The sequence below is a fragment of the Podarcis muralis genome, chromosome 8 (assembly GCF_964188315.1).
Source record: "Podarcis muralis chromosome 8, rPodMur119.hap1.1, whole genome shotgun sequence".
Lineage (NCBI taxonomy): Eukaryota > Metazoa > Chordata > Lepidosauria > Squamata > Lacertidae > Podarcis > Podarcis muralis.
Genome location: NC_135662.1, coordinates 73,453,680 through 73,470,597, shown reverse-complemented (window position 1 = coordinate 73,470,597; position 16,918 = coordinate 73,453,680). Strand labels below are relative to the sequence as shown.

General features: G+C 42.8%; 1 protein-coding gene across 2 annotated transcripts in view; it reads right to left on the bottom strand.

The window, feature by feature from the left end:
- CDH12 (cadherin 12) overlaps positions 1–16,918 on the bottom strand; it is a 688,633-nt gene that overhangs the window by 64,813 nt on the left and 606,902 nt on the right. For both annotated transcript variants that reach the window (XM_077933347.1, XM_077933348.1), the window contains 2 exons: positions 10,510–10,629; positions 3,506–3,673 (listed from right to left, as the gene is read on the bottom strand). In XM_077933347.1, coding sequence (XP_077789473.1) covers positions 3,506–3,673; positions 10,510–10,629 — 288 coding nt within the window. The remainder of the gene's footprint in view (positions 1–3,505; positions 3,674–10,509; positions 10,630–16,918) is intronic.

Here is a 16,918-nt window from a genome sequence, read left to right as displayed (position 1 = left end):
CTGCTTGACCAAAGACAGTGGGAGAAAAATCCTCAACTGCTGGGTGAAATCTTAGGGAATGGGAACTTGGGAGAAGCTCCATAGTATGAGGGAGGGGAAAGTGGAAGAAAAATTGAAATTGACTGGAGGGTGGAATAAATCTCATTCAGCTCCAAAACTGACTTGGTGGTGCAGCTGTTCAAACAAGCCCACCCCATAGGGGAGTGCACAGGAAGGCAGGGTTTTGAACCATCGTATTTGCTTCTGATACCAGGTCCCTCCCCACTTCAGAAAACTTTGGATATAACCAAGTTCACCTTGAGTCTAAAACAGAACCTTGCTTTAGAAATTCAGTGCAAATACACAAGGTTGTTGCCAGTGTCAGAAATACTCCTGGTAGACCCATTGAAATTAACAGAAATGATTAGACTATGTCCATTCATTGAAATGCTTCTGCTCCGAGTGCAGTTTACTTAGGTTACAACACACAACTTTTGCTTTAAAAGGTAAAGGGGACTGCTGACCATTAGGTCCAGTCGTGACCGACTCTGGGGTTGTGGAGCTCACCTCGCTTTATTGGCCGAGGAAGCCAGTGTACGGCTTCCGGGTCATGTGGCCAGCATGACTAAGCTGCTTCTGGCAAGCCAGAGCAGCGCACAGAAATGCCGTTTACCTTCCCACTGGAGCGGTACCTATTTATCTACTTGCACTTTGGCATGCTTTCGAACTGCTAGGTTGGCAGGAGCAGGGACTGAGCAACGGGAGCTCACCCCGTCGTGGGGATTCAAACCGCTGACCTTCTGATCGGCAAGTCCTAGGTTCTGTGGTCTAACCCACAGCGCCACCTGCGTCCCTTAACTTTTGCTTTAGGGAGTGAAAATAATAATGGATTTGCCTTGCACCTCTAATTTCACAACAGGCCAAAAGCCAGACCCAAGTGCTACACAAGACACACCCCTTCATCACACACACACACACACACACACACACACACCCCTTCACGACAGTGCTGCTCTACCCCTAGGAAAGGTTGGGGAAAGAAAAGAAGGATGAGGTATATACGAAGTCACAGTGAGGTTGTAGGAACCTACAGGAGATGGGATGCCCAGTATTCAGACCTCAAGATGCTCCTAAAGATGCCATCACTGATGATGTCATACACTGGCCTAGATCTAAGAATGGCTCATGCTCATGTTCCAAACTGCTGAAGTGACAAGCATTGTTCCCTTTGAACACCAACTTGCTTTTCAGCAGAGGGGGCCACCGCAAAGGAAAACAGTCAGAAATTCAGAATGATTTGGGCCAATCTCTTAACTGGCCCTACCAGAAAATACCTGAAGAAACCAGAGATGAGATTAATTTGGAATCTACTGGGAAAAGCAAGCAATAAATTATATTCATGCCCCTTTTAGTATGAAAAATATACGACATACTAGAGAATATAACCCCCCCCCCCAGCCCAGTAAGTCCTGGTGTAGGCAAAATTTGCCTCTGTCTGAAGAGCTATTCTAGTTCAGCCACAGCTGTAGCAGTTTCTTATGTGGGATCAATTTTATGGGTGAAAACACCTAAAGTTACCCTACTTCCCACTAAAGTGTCTCTTCTGATTAAACCCTCCACAGTTCAGCAAAGCATTCCATGACATGATTGCCGTAGCTCATGCAAATTTTCTCGTTCAATATTACTTCCTTGCCCCAGTCTGCATCTCACAATTTCTCTCTCGCGTACTCTCCTCTATTCCCACAAAGGCTGACAGCTATTATTTGGCTTTTGTGACATTCTATGCGATAGAGGTGAAAGGTTTTCAACTTGAGCTGCGTGCGGAAGGGGAGCCGGGGTAGAAGTGTTGGTTTTTCCGAGGGCAAATGCATTGCCAAGGAGGAATTCACGGCCACAGAGCTACAAGATTAGTTCCCTGGAAGTGTAAAGAAAGAACCCCATGACATCTCTGCTGAACAAAATAAAAATAAAATAGAGAACGAGTGTTTGACATGTGTGTTTGCTAGCACTCTTTTCCCTTTGCACTTGGAAATGCCCGAGTCTATTAAGCCACAGCATCTATTACAAAGCAATATTCAGGGCCTGCTTTAAGCAATAGCAGGAACAGTCAAAAGCACTGCTGGAGAGAAGACTGTATGAAACCAGGCATCTGGGAAAATGCAGACCTCTGCCTAAATTCTTTGGAGAGGTCAGATGTTGCACATAACAGTTTGAAAATCAGGTGCTTTGCGGAGAAGTGGGGTAACGGTTGGAAATGTGTTTGTGGGGGGGGGGAGATACACCCAGAAAATGTTGACTACTTTGGTGTTTCAGAAATACAAGGTGATTCATAATGAAGTACACAGTTTCCAGATGCTGTAAAACAGTAACAGGCAACGACACGGACCACAACTGTGAACCGTGAGGTAGATGTACTCATAAAGTTTGTGTTCCACTACTGAGGGAAGTGACGTAGGTGATAGCATGCGTGTCACGTAACTAGTCAGGCAAAATGGCTATGTCTGCAGTGGAGAAGGCATGTTTTGTTCTTGAACTGAGCAGAACGGAATCTGTAACTGTTGTGCAACGGCATTTTTGATTGCGATTCGGAAAACAACCTCCAAGCAGAAAATGTATTTGTGACTGTTTCTAAAAAAACCTTTAAACATTCCCCTACAATTCTGTTACAGGTAACATTACATTCTTCTTTTTTTATAGTGTGTTGAAACTGTATACTTCATTATGAATCACCCTAAAGGTAAAGGTAAAGGGACCCCTGACCATTAGGTCCAGTCGTGGACGACTCTGGGGTTGCGGTGCTCATCTCGCTTTACTGGTTGAGGGAGCCGGCGTACAGTTTCTGGGTCATGTGGCCAGCATGACTAAGCTGCTTCTGGTGAACCAAAGCAGCACACGGAAACGCCATTTACCTTCCTGCAGGAGCAGTACCTATTTATCTACTTGCACTTTGACGTGCTTTCGAACTGCTAGGTTGGCAGGAGCTGGGACCAAGCAATGGGAGCTCACCCCGTCGCGGGGATTCAAACCGCCAATCTTCTGATCAGCAAGCTCTAGGCTCTGTGCTTCAACCCACAGCACCACCTGCATCCCTATGAATCACCATGTATGTGCTTAATTATAAGCAGATTTAAGGAATCTCGAGTAAGCATTTCAGAGCCAATCTAGAAACAGTTTCACTCACCACAGATCTGAGATTAGCTTCCTTCCCCAGCTTTTTCATTTAACAAGACTTGCAGAACCTGGTACCTTCTGAATGTTTTGGGCTCCCATCAGCTCTGGCCAGTGTGGTCAATGATCAAGTGATGGCCCTGACTCATACAATGTTGCAACAGATAATGCATTGGGGCAGGGGCAAGGGGGCATACAATGTCTAGACCAGCTCTCTGCTGGCTATAATGTCGTGTTATAAATTGACCCATGTGGAACCATGCTCCCATAGCACAAGTCACTTCGAACATTCATCAGAGTGATATAGTAAACACAACCATTTTCATCTAGAATGTTACTCATAGGTGATAGAACTTACTCTTGGGAAATCTGGGCGGATTGTCATTGACATCAGTGAGAGTGATGTTCACCGTAGTAGTTCCAGCCAATCCTCCAAGCTGGCCTCCCATGTCCTTGGCCTGAATGAGAACCTGATATTGCTCTTTGACTTCTCTGTCCATGTTTGGCAAGGCTGTTCGTATGACACCTTTTAAAAGAAACAAAATGAAGTTTCACTGTGAGGTAGCAGAACACTTACGAGGCAGAATACTCTACCCATGGCATCAAATTCATAGCATTGTTTGGCACTGAACAGTGTCCACAGAAAATGATCATTAATTGGATGCATACCACTCTTATGCTAGTAGACTATAAAATAGGAGCTTTAAAAAAACTATTTAAATTGGGGGGGGGGACACACCATTGGGTGTTGTTTGTTTGTTTGGCAATAATCAGTCGTACTTTTTGAGGGAGGGTAGATAGATAGATAGATAATTTATTACGGACGGACACCAGCTTATAAAACACACTTGGGGGTATAATCCCAGAAGGAAAACAAACATTTAAAACAATGTACAACAATAAATTTAAAATTTATAAATGCGATAAGCGTATAGACACTTAAAACTTTAAGATAAGCTACCGCAGAGAGATGACCCACAGTCACCCATGGAACCGAATTTGGGGATTTTCTTAACGAACTAGTTTGGGTCGGGGGATGGTCTGCACCTACAGATCTGTATACAGAATCTGGCGACCATCCGGGTGGTCTTATGATCTTTGCCTAACAGGTCAAATTTTTGCTTTTCCGGGAGGTCAACGAGCCTCACTAGCAAGGGATCAATGATCTCATTACGTTCCTCTTCATAAAAGGGACATCTAAAGAACAAGTGCTCTGTTCATCTCACCCAATGAACAGGCGCAAAGTCTCTGAGCATATGGGACTTTTTAAAAGGATCCTTCCAGGACCAGCGAGGGCAGAGCCGAGCTTCTGGCAAGTGTAAAAGCCCTTCTTGCATTTTTGGATACGAGAAAGAAGAAATAGGCTGCTGGTACTGCTATCTCTCTCTCAATTTCTCCAATTTTGAGGGAGGGTATATAGAAAAGGTAGGGAACCTGTGCAAAACTTGGCTCCTCAGCACTCCCCATACATGACATCAAGTATGGGGCAAGTAAGAGGGGTTCAAAGGAACAAGTGGAAGCTTAAAGTGGGCTCCTGAATGTTCCTTTTGCTGCAGCATAGCACACTCTCAACCACACATCAGCTGATGCATGGTAGCAGCATGTCTTGCTGGAAGAGGAGAAAGCAGTTTCCTCCCCTACCCCATTTGTCTGCCCAACAAAATCTCTTTGCCCCTTTCCACCAAAAATTGAACTCAGCCTACAACTAAGTTAGCCTGGAAAGATAATGTCTGGTGAATTAATTCAATACATACACCAAACCAGTGTTTCCCAAACTTGGGGGTCTCCAGCTGTTTCTGGACTACAACTCCCATCATCCCTAGCTAGCAGGACCTGTGGTCAGGGTGATGGGAATTGTAGTCCCAAAACAGCAGGAGGCCCAAGTTTGGGAAACACTGCACTAAACAAAAGCAAAATAAATAAATAAAACATCTGATCTTCATTATTAGGTGCCAGACAAAAACATTCCTTATTAAACAGGCTTTGATTGATCCTATGTCCTTTTTAAAATGTGGCTCTTTTTGGGGGGGGGGGTTATTGGGATGTTGTTTTTATTTTGATCATATTTATTGTGTTTTTTTATGTTGATCTTTTATGTGAACCGCCTTGAGACCTCCCGGTATAGGGTGGTATATAAATTCAATAAATAATAATAAAAATTAGCTTTTAGAGCAGACAATGTCTCTGTTAAGGAGCAACTACCTGTGTAAATCCCATATGCACCAGTAGTAGCCTCTGTTTCAGCAGAGGCAGCTAAGACTGATGAGCCCCCATCCAGACTTTATTATATGCCATAACCCCAATAATGGACAAGAGAAGACTCCTGCCTTCATCATTCCATCTTGACAAATCCCCTGTCAACAGCCCCAAATGACAGGACGCCCCAGAAGTTTCTGAATCTGTTTCATTTGCACTGGAAGAGACACCTGCCAGGTGTGAAGTTGCATCTTTCGTGATGCTTTGGATCTGAGCAGAATTGCTTCCTGTGGAGAGTTGCAGAAGCTGCCGAGTCAGCGTCTTGTTGGAGGCTGGTACTGGCAAGGGTGCATGCTTTGCTGGGTGGCACAGAGTGAGGGAGAAGCTCTTTGGGATCATAGTATGGGGGCTACAGCCCAAAATTTAATAAATAATCAGCCTTCTCAAACATATGAAGAAACAAAGGGAAATGCTCTGAACTTGCCTGATCTAGTGATCTAGTATAGCACCGTGACTATCTTTATTCATGCACTGTATCAAAAATATCATCAAGTAGTTTTAAATCTAGCCAAAGTCTTCCTAATGAGCAATTGTCTGTCATCTCACTACAGATGTACTCAATCAAACAATGATTTCCCCCCCTGGGTTGATGTCCAAAGGCTTGTTCCAATTTTTATTATGTAATAGAACTCCATCTTCAGTTTTTTGTTTTGCTTTTGTTTTAAATCAATGATAATAATAGTCATGTCTGAAAGAGCTCATGAGCAATATTCTCTTCCTTCTCTCATTTTTTTTTTTACAAATTAAAAGTCTTAGTTAAAATGAGAAACAGTCTCTTCAAAAGCAGGTGTTCATGAGCTGTGCCATAAGCACTTAACCAGAGCAAATAATTATGTGCAGCTTACCCCCAAGGAAAAAAGAAAATATTTCATTATTTGCCTGCACCTTGCCAAACGACATAAGGGATCTATACCATGGCTCTGTCTATAGAACTTGCATTTTCTTGACTGCAGTAAAAATCTGATCTGTGACATAAAAAAACCACAGACTCATAGGCAGGGAATGGAGAACTAGGGATGATGGTATTTTGTACAAAAACGGAGGCCAAATATTTGGACAGGGGAAGCAAAATATTTAGTTCTAATCCATTTGCAAGGAAAAAATCTTATCATGTAGCCCAGGTATGGCCAAACTTGCCCCCTCCCCAGATATTTTGGGACTACAACTCCCATCGTTCCTAGCTAACAGGACCAGTGGTTAAGGATGATGGGACTTGTAGTCCCAAAACATCTGGAGAGCCAAGTTTGGCCATGCCTGATGTAGCCCTAGACATATCACTCCTTTACTCAGAGTAGACCCATTGCAATTAACAACCATGACTAATGTAGGGCCATTAATTCCAATTAGCCTACTCTGAGTATGAGTTAGTGGAATACAAACCATACTTCTGATCATCTGTACACGCAAAATAATTAAATCTAATTGCTCTGATCCATGGGGTCATGAAGTGTCGGACACGACTAAACAACTAAACAACATCATGATTCTTCAAAAGCAGGTGGTGGAATCTGAATCTGCACCCCAATACTACAGAAGTGTGGATGTTTTAAAGGACCAACTCTCTAGAGAAAGGGCGAGTATTTCTCCCTTCTGTGGCCTCCCACCTGCTGTCCCCCTGGATTCTTGGGCAAGCACAGAAGAACGGAGAAGTACCTGACTTGTATTGGGAATACAGGGGAAAGCCACCCATGAGATTTTGGATTCCAGCTAGGGTTCTGCAGGCTTATGGCCAGTAAAAACCTCTGCTTCCATAGCAGGAACCTGCTCAAGTTCCTAAGCAGCTCTGAGCTCAACCAGTTCATTTACCTCTGTCTGTGAGCTTAAGGCAGAGGAGAAGCTTATATAAAGAACAGGAAAGGAAAGTGATCAGTCCCAACGGGGAGCAGTGGAGAAAGACAAATCACTGGGAAAGCTGCCTAGACCCCCAGAAGGATAATGGCTTTCAGATAGGGCTATTGTGGTTTAAGGAGAAGTGGATTGAACAAGCTCCCATGCTTTGAGACCACCCATCTCCAATGACCATGGCATTTTTTTTCCAGTGTGAAAATCCCCAGCTTCTGAGTGAAAATAATTAATGAAGGTGGCACTGAGAACAAAAGCAGAAAGAAGCGGAGCAGGGGATCCTGGGGAAATCTTTGTTGTCATCATTCATCTCATCCAGAAACTTTATATAACACACGTATAGCCTGGATTTTAACACCTCTGTATTGTCAGCGAGATCTAATTAAAAGAAGAACATTAAAGGAAGAGATTTTTATCCCCTAGAGCCCGAGGAAGGGGGGGAAACACACACATCCTCACCCTAATTTAAAAAGTAAACTCTCTGATTCACACTTGCGATATCATCTTTTGTTAAAACAGGGTATATTTGACAGAGGACATGACCTCTACAGTGCCTGCACTGACAGCGTTATGCTGTTTCCACCTCCAGTCATTGATTAGCCAGGAAGCCAGGGTCTTTAACACTCCATCTGACATTCAAGGAGAGGTTTGCAGGGAAAAGAAATTCCATTTGCAGAAAGGGGGCAGGCAGGCAAGCTCTTTCTTACGTTGCATTCAAGGCACACAATTGGCAGAATTTAGTGCAGAGCATTTTGGTTAAGTCATTGAATTATTAAATACAGAAGCGGGAGTGACATTTCGGAACACAGGGCAAGATATGCAATTAACTGTCATCCTGTCCCAGGAGCATTTCTGGGTCCCTCTACCAGCACATCTAGTGGACTCTGAACAACAGCCTGACATTATTGCTTGTCTCCCATCCTCCAGGCCAGACAAATGCCAAAAGCAAGCAGCTGGGGAAAGGCAGGATTCCCACCGAACACCAATGTTCATTAAAAGTCTGGTTTATTCCAGATTAATAAACATTTCCTGTAGCATCAAAGCAGTACTGCACACATGCTCAGAAGATCCTAGCTAAAACTCATGTGCAGAATATAGCCTACTGGAAATTTGGCTCAGGGTAAGATTAAACCAGATTAACCGGGGGGGGGGGGTATCACCATGCATTGAGATTTCATATTATATTAAACCTTTTGTCTATGTTTGGATAGCGCAGTAAACTACGCTTTATCATGTTAGGAATGAGCCTGAAGTTCATGCATTCTCCTTTTCATTTCCCATTCCAGTTCTGCCATGAAGATGAACTCAGAAGCCTTGTTTGTGCTTTTGATTGACCAAGTTTAGCATTATATTCAAGCCCTACACTGTGCTTAATCTTAACTATGGTTTGTTGAAAGAAGTCAACTTCATAACCACATACCCTCCGATATTTGTCCGAGGAAATAGGGACATCCTATTCTATAAGAATAATAATATTTATACTCCATCTATCTGACTGGGTTGTCACAGGTACTCTGGCCAGCTTCCAACATATTTGAAAACATAATGAAACATTAAAGAGTTTCTCTATACAGGGCTGCCTGCAGATGGCTCAAGGGTCGAATAACTCCAGACCCTCCAAAATTCCTCCAATGAAAATAAAGAAAAGCGGGACATTCTGGGATCAAATCAGAAACTGGAATGGCTTCTGTAAATCTGGGACTGTCCCTGGAAAATAGGGAGGGTCTGTAACCCACAGTCTAAAGTGGCTTGTTTCAAACAACCCATGCTTAAAGTAACCACAGTGTACTGAATTGGCATAACACAACCAACTGTGGTTAATCAAAATAAGAAATTAAAGCTTCCAGATGCCTCCTCCTGGCCATGCTGACGGTGAGGGGTGGAGTGGTGGCACAGAAGCCTGAGGCTTGCCATTGTTCATTTGTGTCACAGTAAACCTTTGTTTGATATGTTGACTCAATGTAGCATTTGGAGTTGGTCTGCTATATAAGCCACAGCAGGATTCTAAGTCAGATTCAAATTGCTGATGCTTAAATGTACCATCAGAAGGGGTGGTGGTGGGGATTTGTACACAGAAACCGAGCATGTCAGCGTGCTTACCCTCTTCCCTGACATTCTAGTTTTCTATGTGAACGGCCCTTTTATACAGGGAAACATTTAAACTTGTGATTCCAGCCCCCATCTGCTGGAAATGATACAATTCAGCAAGATGTGCACCAATTCTGAAAACAGCTCTTATGTTTCAATCAGGGGGCATGGGAATTGTGTTTATTATGTAGCAATCACTATATTTGGGGTGTGGGAAAGGCATTCACAGGGGAGAAGCAGCACACAGGAGTTCTCCCACCTAACTTGCAATGAAGTTGCTTAGGATTGCAACCGGAGTCACTGACATCTATAACAAATAGCTGTCAGCTGTTATCTGGTATAAAGCAACCTTCTGCAGTATGTTAAGTGTTGTAAACGATAGGCTGAATTGGTACAATAACTTAGTAGTGGCTGGAAATCAGAATGGTATGGGCTCCATTCTACCTGTGAAGTTATTTTTGTGAGGTGGCACAGATGTGGCAATTTGAAACATGGTAACTGCACCCATTTTTTGAACCTTTGTGGGCAGCATTGGAAGAATTGTTTATTTGTAAATTCTAATGGAAAGGGACCCAATCCGCAATGCTTGGATTAATGAATGGCTCAGAATGCAGTTCTCCAGATCTCATGTGCTGAATTTTTCAATGCAGTTCTTGGCACAGAAAAGTAACCAAAGACATAAAAAATAAAAATCTTTAGACATGCATATTTCTGTAAGAAAATACATCCAGAAATGTATTTTTGAATATGCATTTATATGTGTGTTTTCTTTTTTGTGTTAATCACTCAGGATAATGCCAAAAAACAGCGAACAGCCTTATGAATTAACACATGGGAAACTGGCATGGACTGTGAAGTGGCTGATCCATCCATCCCTTACCATAATTACCTGGAAGCTGTTTTACAAAATTTCCCATATGGAACACTGCCTGTTCATTTCTTTGATAGACCTTTATTTTGATCCAGCAGAGCAATCCTTATATTTGTTGAATTCTGAAAAGGCAATGCTACTTACCTTGTGCTAATGGGAAACAGCTGATACTTTTCCACAAACAATAATACTGTCACCTTTTCTTCCACTGTCATCGGATAAAGACTGTCCAGGTGGGCATCTAATCAGTTTGATATTTGAAAGTGGGAAGCAATATGATTCTCCCTGGCAAATATGTTCATTACCTGTCTTGGGATCGATGGAGAAATATGGCTGTCCCTGAAGGATGCTGTAAACCACTCTGGCACTGTTTCCATAGGTTGGGTCATCAGCATCGGTTGCTTTGACCTGTAGCACATATGCCCCTAAGAAAAGGTGAAAAGAGGGAGAGAGAAAATGGTTTCATTTAGTACCGTATTGGCCCGAATATAAGCCACACCCGAATATAAGCCACACCTTTAAAATTCAAGGGGGGGGGGGAGAGAGAGAAAAGACAATACCCAAATATAAGCAGATCCCTTAAAACTCTGCAGGCACTCACACCTGTTCCGTTTTACTGTATGTCTGTTTCAGCAGCAATATCGTAAAAGCCAATTTTTGTAAGGTTGTGAATTTAAGCAGCACTTTAACTTTTCACGGTCGGAATTTAGAAAAAAAGGTGCAGCTTATATTCAGGCCAATGTGGTAATATAGTTTTTGGATCTAGTTTTCTGGATGAAGTAATATTCAAGGTGTACACTCAAGGTATGCTTAAAACAAGCTTCAATACAAGTGGGTCAAAGCAGATCAATGAGCACAAGAAGAACCCTGTTGGATCAGACTGAAGACCCATTTAGTACAGCATCCCTTTCTCACATTGTCCAACCAGATGGTGTGGAAAGCCTTCAAGCAGGACCGACATGCAAACAGCACTCTCCCAGCGAGGCACATCTCCTCTGATCATGGAGGCAGCAGGTAGACCACATGAGCAGCAGACATCAATATCTTATGCTCTGTTTGTGTTTCCCTCATTTCCTTTGTAAAAGCTGCAGAATGTCTTGCTAACTGATAGGTGCTGGGAGTGCAAACTATTTGAGCCAACCACTGTGTTCTCTTAGGGTTAAATGTCAGAACTTACATGTTGGCAGTGGGCAGGGCAGGAATGAAAGGTAAGTGGGGCACCTCTTTTGTCTCTCTGCAAACCCCTCCCCTCCATGGCATTTCCCATCTTACCACTTGAATGAAAGAAGGCCAAGGAAGACTAGGCCAGGCATAGGCAAACTTCCTGTCCTCCAGATGTGACACGTGCATCACGTTCTGTTGAGCAAGGACATTCTTTATTTGGGGGCATTTTTCGGTTTCTGCAAAATCACTGTCGGTCACTGATTCATCCTATTGTCGCCATTTAGGGGTGCTTGGTTAACATTTTGTTAGCATGAGTTGATGAACCCATCATTGTTCAAGTTCCAGCTCCTGCCCCAAGGTCTCTAGAAGTTAAATCTCTGAGTTGGAGGAGGGTGGGCTTTGTTGTCTCTAGTGCCTATACAGTGGTACTTCGGGTTAAGAACTTAATTCGTTCCCGAGGTCCGTTCTTAACCTGAAACTGTTCTTAACCTGAGACACCGCTTTAGCTAATGGGGTCTCCTGCTGCTGCCGCGCAGCAGCAGCGGCACGATTTCTGTTCTCATCCTGAAGCAAAGTTCTTAACTCGAGGTACTATTTCTGGGTTAGCAGAGTCTGTAACCTGAAGCTTCTGTAACGTGAAGCGTCTGTAACCCAAGGTACCACTGTACATCTGAATGTGTGTAGATGGACACTGATACCATGTAGTAGTGCACACCATGTCATTTTATTTGCTGCAACTGCTGGGTATGCTTGGAATTGTTTACCTATTGTAGGGCAATTGTGTTCTCCTATTCCAGGCATCCCCAAACCTGGCCCTCCAGCTGCTTTGGGACTACAATTCCCATTATCGCTGAGCACTGGTCCTGTTAGCTAGGGATGATGGGAATTGTAGCCCCAAACATCTGGAGGGCCAGAGTTTGCCTATGCCTGCCCTAGGGCCACAAATTGTTCCACTGGCTTAAGGGCTTGGTGTTGTGTAGGTAGAGGCAAGTTAAGGGCTGCTCCTGAGATTGACCAAGACCACCTTCCTCTAACGCTCACTAATCTTGCCATGCTACAACTTCCTACAATATACACCTCCCACCTTTCAACTGGGTATGTGTAGATACTCTGGAGGAGACATCTATTGACAAGTGAATACATTTTCCCAATTGCATTGGGCCAAGCCAAGGTTGGGGTGACAGAAAGGAACTGACTCAGAGTGGTCTATTCAGAACATCATAGAGTTAAAAGGTGGGGGAATATCCCATTCTATACATATTTAAGGAACTTCAGGTGGAATGCAGCAAGTGGCATTCGTGTTCTGTAATGCACATGTACATTTCTGATATTCACTAGCTGTACCATAGTATAAAATCTGGCCATTCTGTGCTAGCTTTCCTCTTAAAACTGCAGGGTGGTGTTCTTATTATTCATATGGCTGCTCTAAAAATGTAACGCTTGCAATGGTAATATTGCCAAATATAGCAGGCTGCCACCCAAAAAAGAACAGCCTGTCCTTATTTCTGTATTCCAGCAAAATCAATCAACATCCATCCACCTTGCTGCCTTGCCCTCAACTTCTGTGCTTTCCCCCCTCTCCCTTGAAAGAACTGCAAAGGAGATTTAAGGATTCAGTATATTGCAATTCAGATCAGGAAGGCCTTAGATGCAGACTGCATTTTCCTGACCTGTCATTGGCAAAGCCTTATGACCGTGAAAGTATATGGAGCATCTGTAAAGAGAGATGCTGACATTGCCTGTCTTTTAGGGGAGGGGGAAATTACCAATTATGTGCTGTAAAGATAAACTCCTGAAGTTGATTCCTCCATAAGTAATATGAGAAAGAAATATTTGACCTAGAGAAGAGCTTTTTTCTAACTTGCTACATTTGTGTCTGGGCTGCTCCTGATAACAGAATGAGCTTGCTGGCTCCATCAATATCTCAGCTGTTAGAAAGAGCATTCCCATCATCTGCTATACATTCCTGAAAATGTATATATCTTCTCTTTTCCAACTGTCTGAAGTAACATTAGTCACATAAACAGTCCAGCCAATCTTTGTTATGAATAATAGCAAGTCAGGATTTTATTTATACATGTCCTCCACATGTTAGAGAGGGATATATACAAAATGGGAAGAAAATGTATTCGTATTTTGTGCAGGCCCATCTAGTACCGGAAATGATATTTGCAAGCATGAAAAATTAGATGTATTTTTGAAAATCTCAATTCAAAGTTATGAATGAGGGCTTTTAAAAGTGAAAAGTAAACACGTTTCCTGATTGTAAAATAAAAAATGCTTTAAGTTATGTTACGTTTCTCAATTGTTTCGATTTTCAAACATGAAATCTCATAACTGTTACATGTTAAATACCAATAACCATCTCATGTTCTTGCTAGAATTCTCTCTCCCCACATTATCATTGTCAAATGCTAACTAATGTTAAAAATGAATGCATGCCAACTATCAATTATGACAAACCATCTATGCTATTTACCAATGACATATACCATATACCAACTTTTCAAACCATTTCAAGCTATTTTCTGGGAAACCTTGGTTCGGCAGAAGTTTATCAAGGGATTATTCAAGAAGAACAGCTAAACAACATCAGTTGTATCCAACAACTGATCTTCCTCTGCTATGCACAGACAAAATTCAGAAAATTCAAAATTACCAAAATTAGGTGAAGATCTGCAGCTCACCAGCAGAGCTCCATGTATGCAAAAGGTCCCAATCCCTGACATCTTGATGTAGGGCTGGGGAAGAATCTGGTTAAAGGCCTTAGCCTCTGCCAGTCAACAGCCATACTGAGTTGGATGGACTAATGGCTTATGACAGTTTCTCCCTATGCTTTCTAATATTCAGCATCCAAATCCAAAAAGGGACAATTTTCCCTTTTTTAATCTCTAGCATCAGTTTCTTTCCTAATATTATGAGAGCAACATTATTTGATATATATCACTCATCCTGCCTTGGTTTAAGAGACATTTCATCACGATGTGGCATAGGAACACTTTGAACAAATTTAAATGACAAAGAGAACCTGCTTCTAATCTGGCATAACATTGATTGGTACCATGAATCAGATATCAAAATCCTCTTATAGCGCAGTCCTAACTACACCTACTCAAAGGTAAATCTCATATGCATCTCGCATACACACATACCATGCATCATACTGTTTGGAGGATAGGAGGCAAGGTTCCACAGGTAAAAATAAAATAAAATTGCATGCTACATCCCTGTCCTAGATAGTGAGAAGGGTAAATCAAGAGAGAATTGCTTTCTAGCAGTCATCTCATTACTTTCATGCCAGAGATACTACTCTGTAATAGCCCCAATCCATCACAAATCATTAAAATTTCTTTCTTCTTTTTCATGGATAGTAGAGTTTGGGGAGGGACCCAAAAATTTTCCCTCCTAAGATTTTTTTCTTTAAAAGTAACCTTTTTATACAGTTCTGCCATGCTCAAGAAACTCTTAACTTTTTGAAAAAGATGAAAAATCACAAGCGAACCTAAAAATGCCCCCATATAGGAACTTGCTGCCACACTTTGCAGTCAATGCGCATGGTTTTTCTTAATTGCAAAGAAGTTTTTTACAATATTTATAAATTTAGTAAAAAATGCAGATTATGATTATGTATTTACAAGGCTATCTGGAAGTTTAGACAGTCCTCTGGCTTACCTAACATTTATCGTGTTTGCATGACTAAAGGAAATGCATTCGTTCAAAATAGCAGCTAATAGGCTGTACCCAAAATGCATGTTAAAAAGACTTGCAGGGACAGAACAACTGCCCCCAAAAATATTGTAGTGGGAAGAAGCACACAACCTTATTAGCAAGTATGTAAGTGCACAAGGGTTTGGATAACAATGGAAGTTTTCCGACTGAGTTTGCTCATATTGCATTTTCATTTCCATGCTGTCAGTTTGTGTGACTGAAGAGGGGGCAGGAATGCAAAGGCTTCAAGAAAAACACAAAACACAAATACATATTCTAGTTGGACTCTTACTGATGTAAAGGAATCACCGATTGAACATTAGTGTGAGAAGTGCTGAAGGTCCCTGTCTATTCTTAGGTGCCTCCATTGTACTATTCCATGGGTGTGGGAACTTCTGGCCCATGGGTCAAATTTCGTCCACTAGGCTTCTCACTTGGTTTACTGGGCCATTTCCCCCCAAACCACACCCACCTGCCCCACACTTGACATCATTCATGACATGAGGTGGGGCAGGTAGAGGATGCAGTTTGATCAGTGACATGTGTCAGTTGCCTGTTGGAGATTGGTTGGGCAGTAATTTTGGGCTTCCTAGTTTACTACCGTGGGACGTGGGTGGCACTGTGGTCTAAACCACTGAGCCTAGGGCTTGCCGATTGGAAGGTCGGCGGTTCGAATCCCCATGACATGGTGAGCTCCCATTGTTCAGTCCCAGCTCCTGCCAACCTAGCAGTTCGAAAGCACGCCAAAGTGCAAGTAGATAAATAGGAATTGCTCCAGTGGGAAGGTAAATGGCATTTCCATGTGCTGCTCTGGTTTTGCCAGAAGTGGCTTATTCACATGACTGCTGGCCACATGAGCCGGAAAAACTGTCTGCGGACAAACGTCAGCTCCTTTGGCCAGTAAAGCAAGATGAGCGCCACAACCCCAGAGTTGTTCGTGACTGGACTTAACTGTCAGGGGTCCTTTACTTTTACCTTTAGTTTACTGCCACTTGAGATGGAACAGTAAAAAAAGAGAAGCTCTGTCCAAGCCCCTCCAAAGTAGGCCTCTGATTTTAATACATGCCACGTAAACAGCACCATCATTTGGCCTTTGGTCAAAAAAAGCTTTGATGAGTCTCTTCTCGATTCTCCTCCCTCCATCTCCAAAATGCAGCATCAGCTTCAAAATATCTGAAAAAGCTCCTCAGCAGAATGCCACAGAGGGGTGGAAGGGCTGTCACACTTAGTTTGAAGGGTGGGAACAGAAATAGATGGATGCCCAGCATTTGAACATTAATGCAGCTCGACAACCGTAATGTCACTCAGAACATGCAGCACTCATGGCCATCAGCCCTTGCCTTTCAAAATCGGTAGCATCATCCAAAGACCAGGCAGAACAAGAGGACAGCCATGTGAAACATTTTCAAAGCCGATTTGCATACCGACTGATGCGTGCTCCTGGGTGGCTGTGTTGCCTTCAGAAAGCCAGGTGTGTGATAAAGAGGCCTATGACAAATGACCTCCCAGAAATTGGACATGACACGAGAGCTCAAGGAGAAGCTTGCCATAAAACCACGATGGCCACTCTAATATGCAAAGCTTCTGACATGCCGTACTTCTCATAGATTAGCACTGCGCACGACAAAAAGAATTGCAAGTCTCAGCAGCAGCTCAGAGTAGGTCAGAAGGAAACAGAGGTGTAAAGTAAATGGGATTTGTTTCTGAACAAGCCACACAAAGCAAGAAAAGTGACACCTCTAATTGCTTTAATTGACTAGTGGCCGGTGTGAGAGTGCTGCGCTATCTGATACACAAAACACTTTCTAATAAGAGTTGCTACAGAAATTGAGCCTAAAGAGG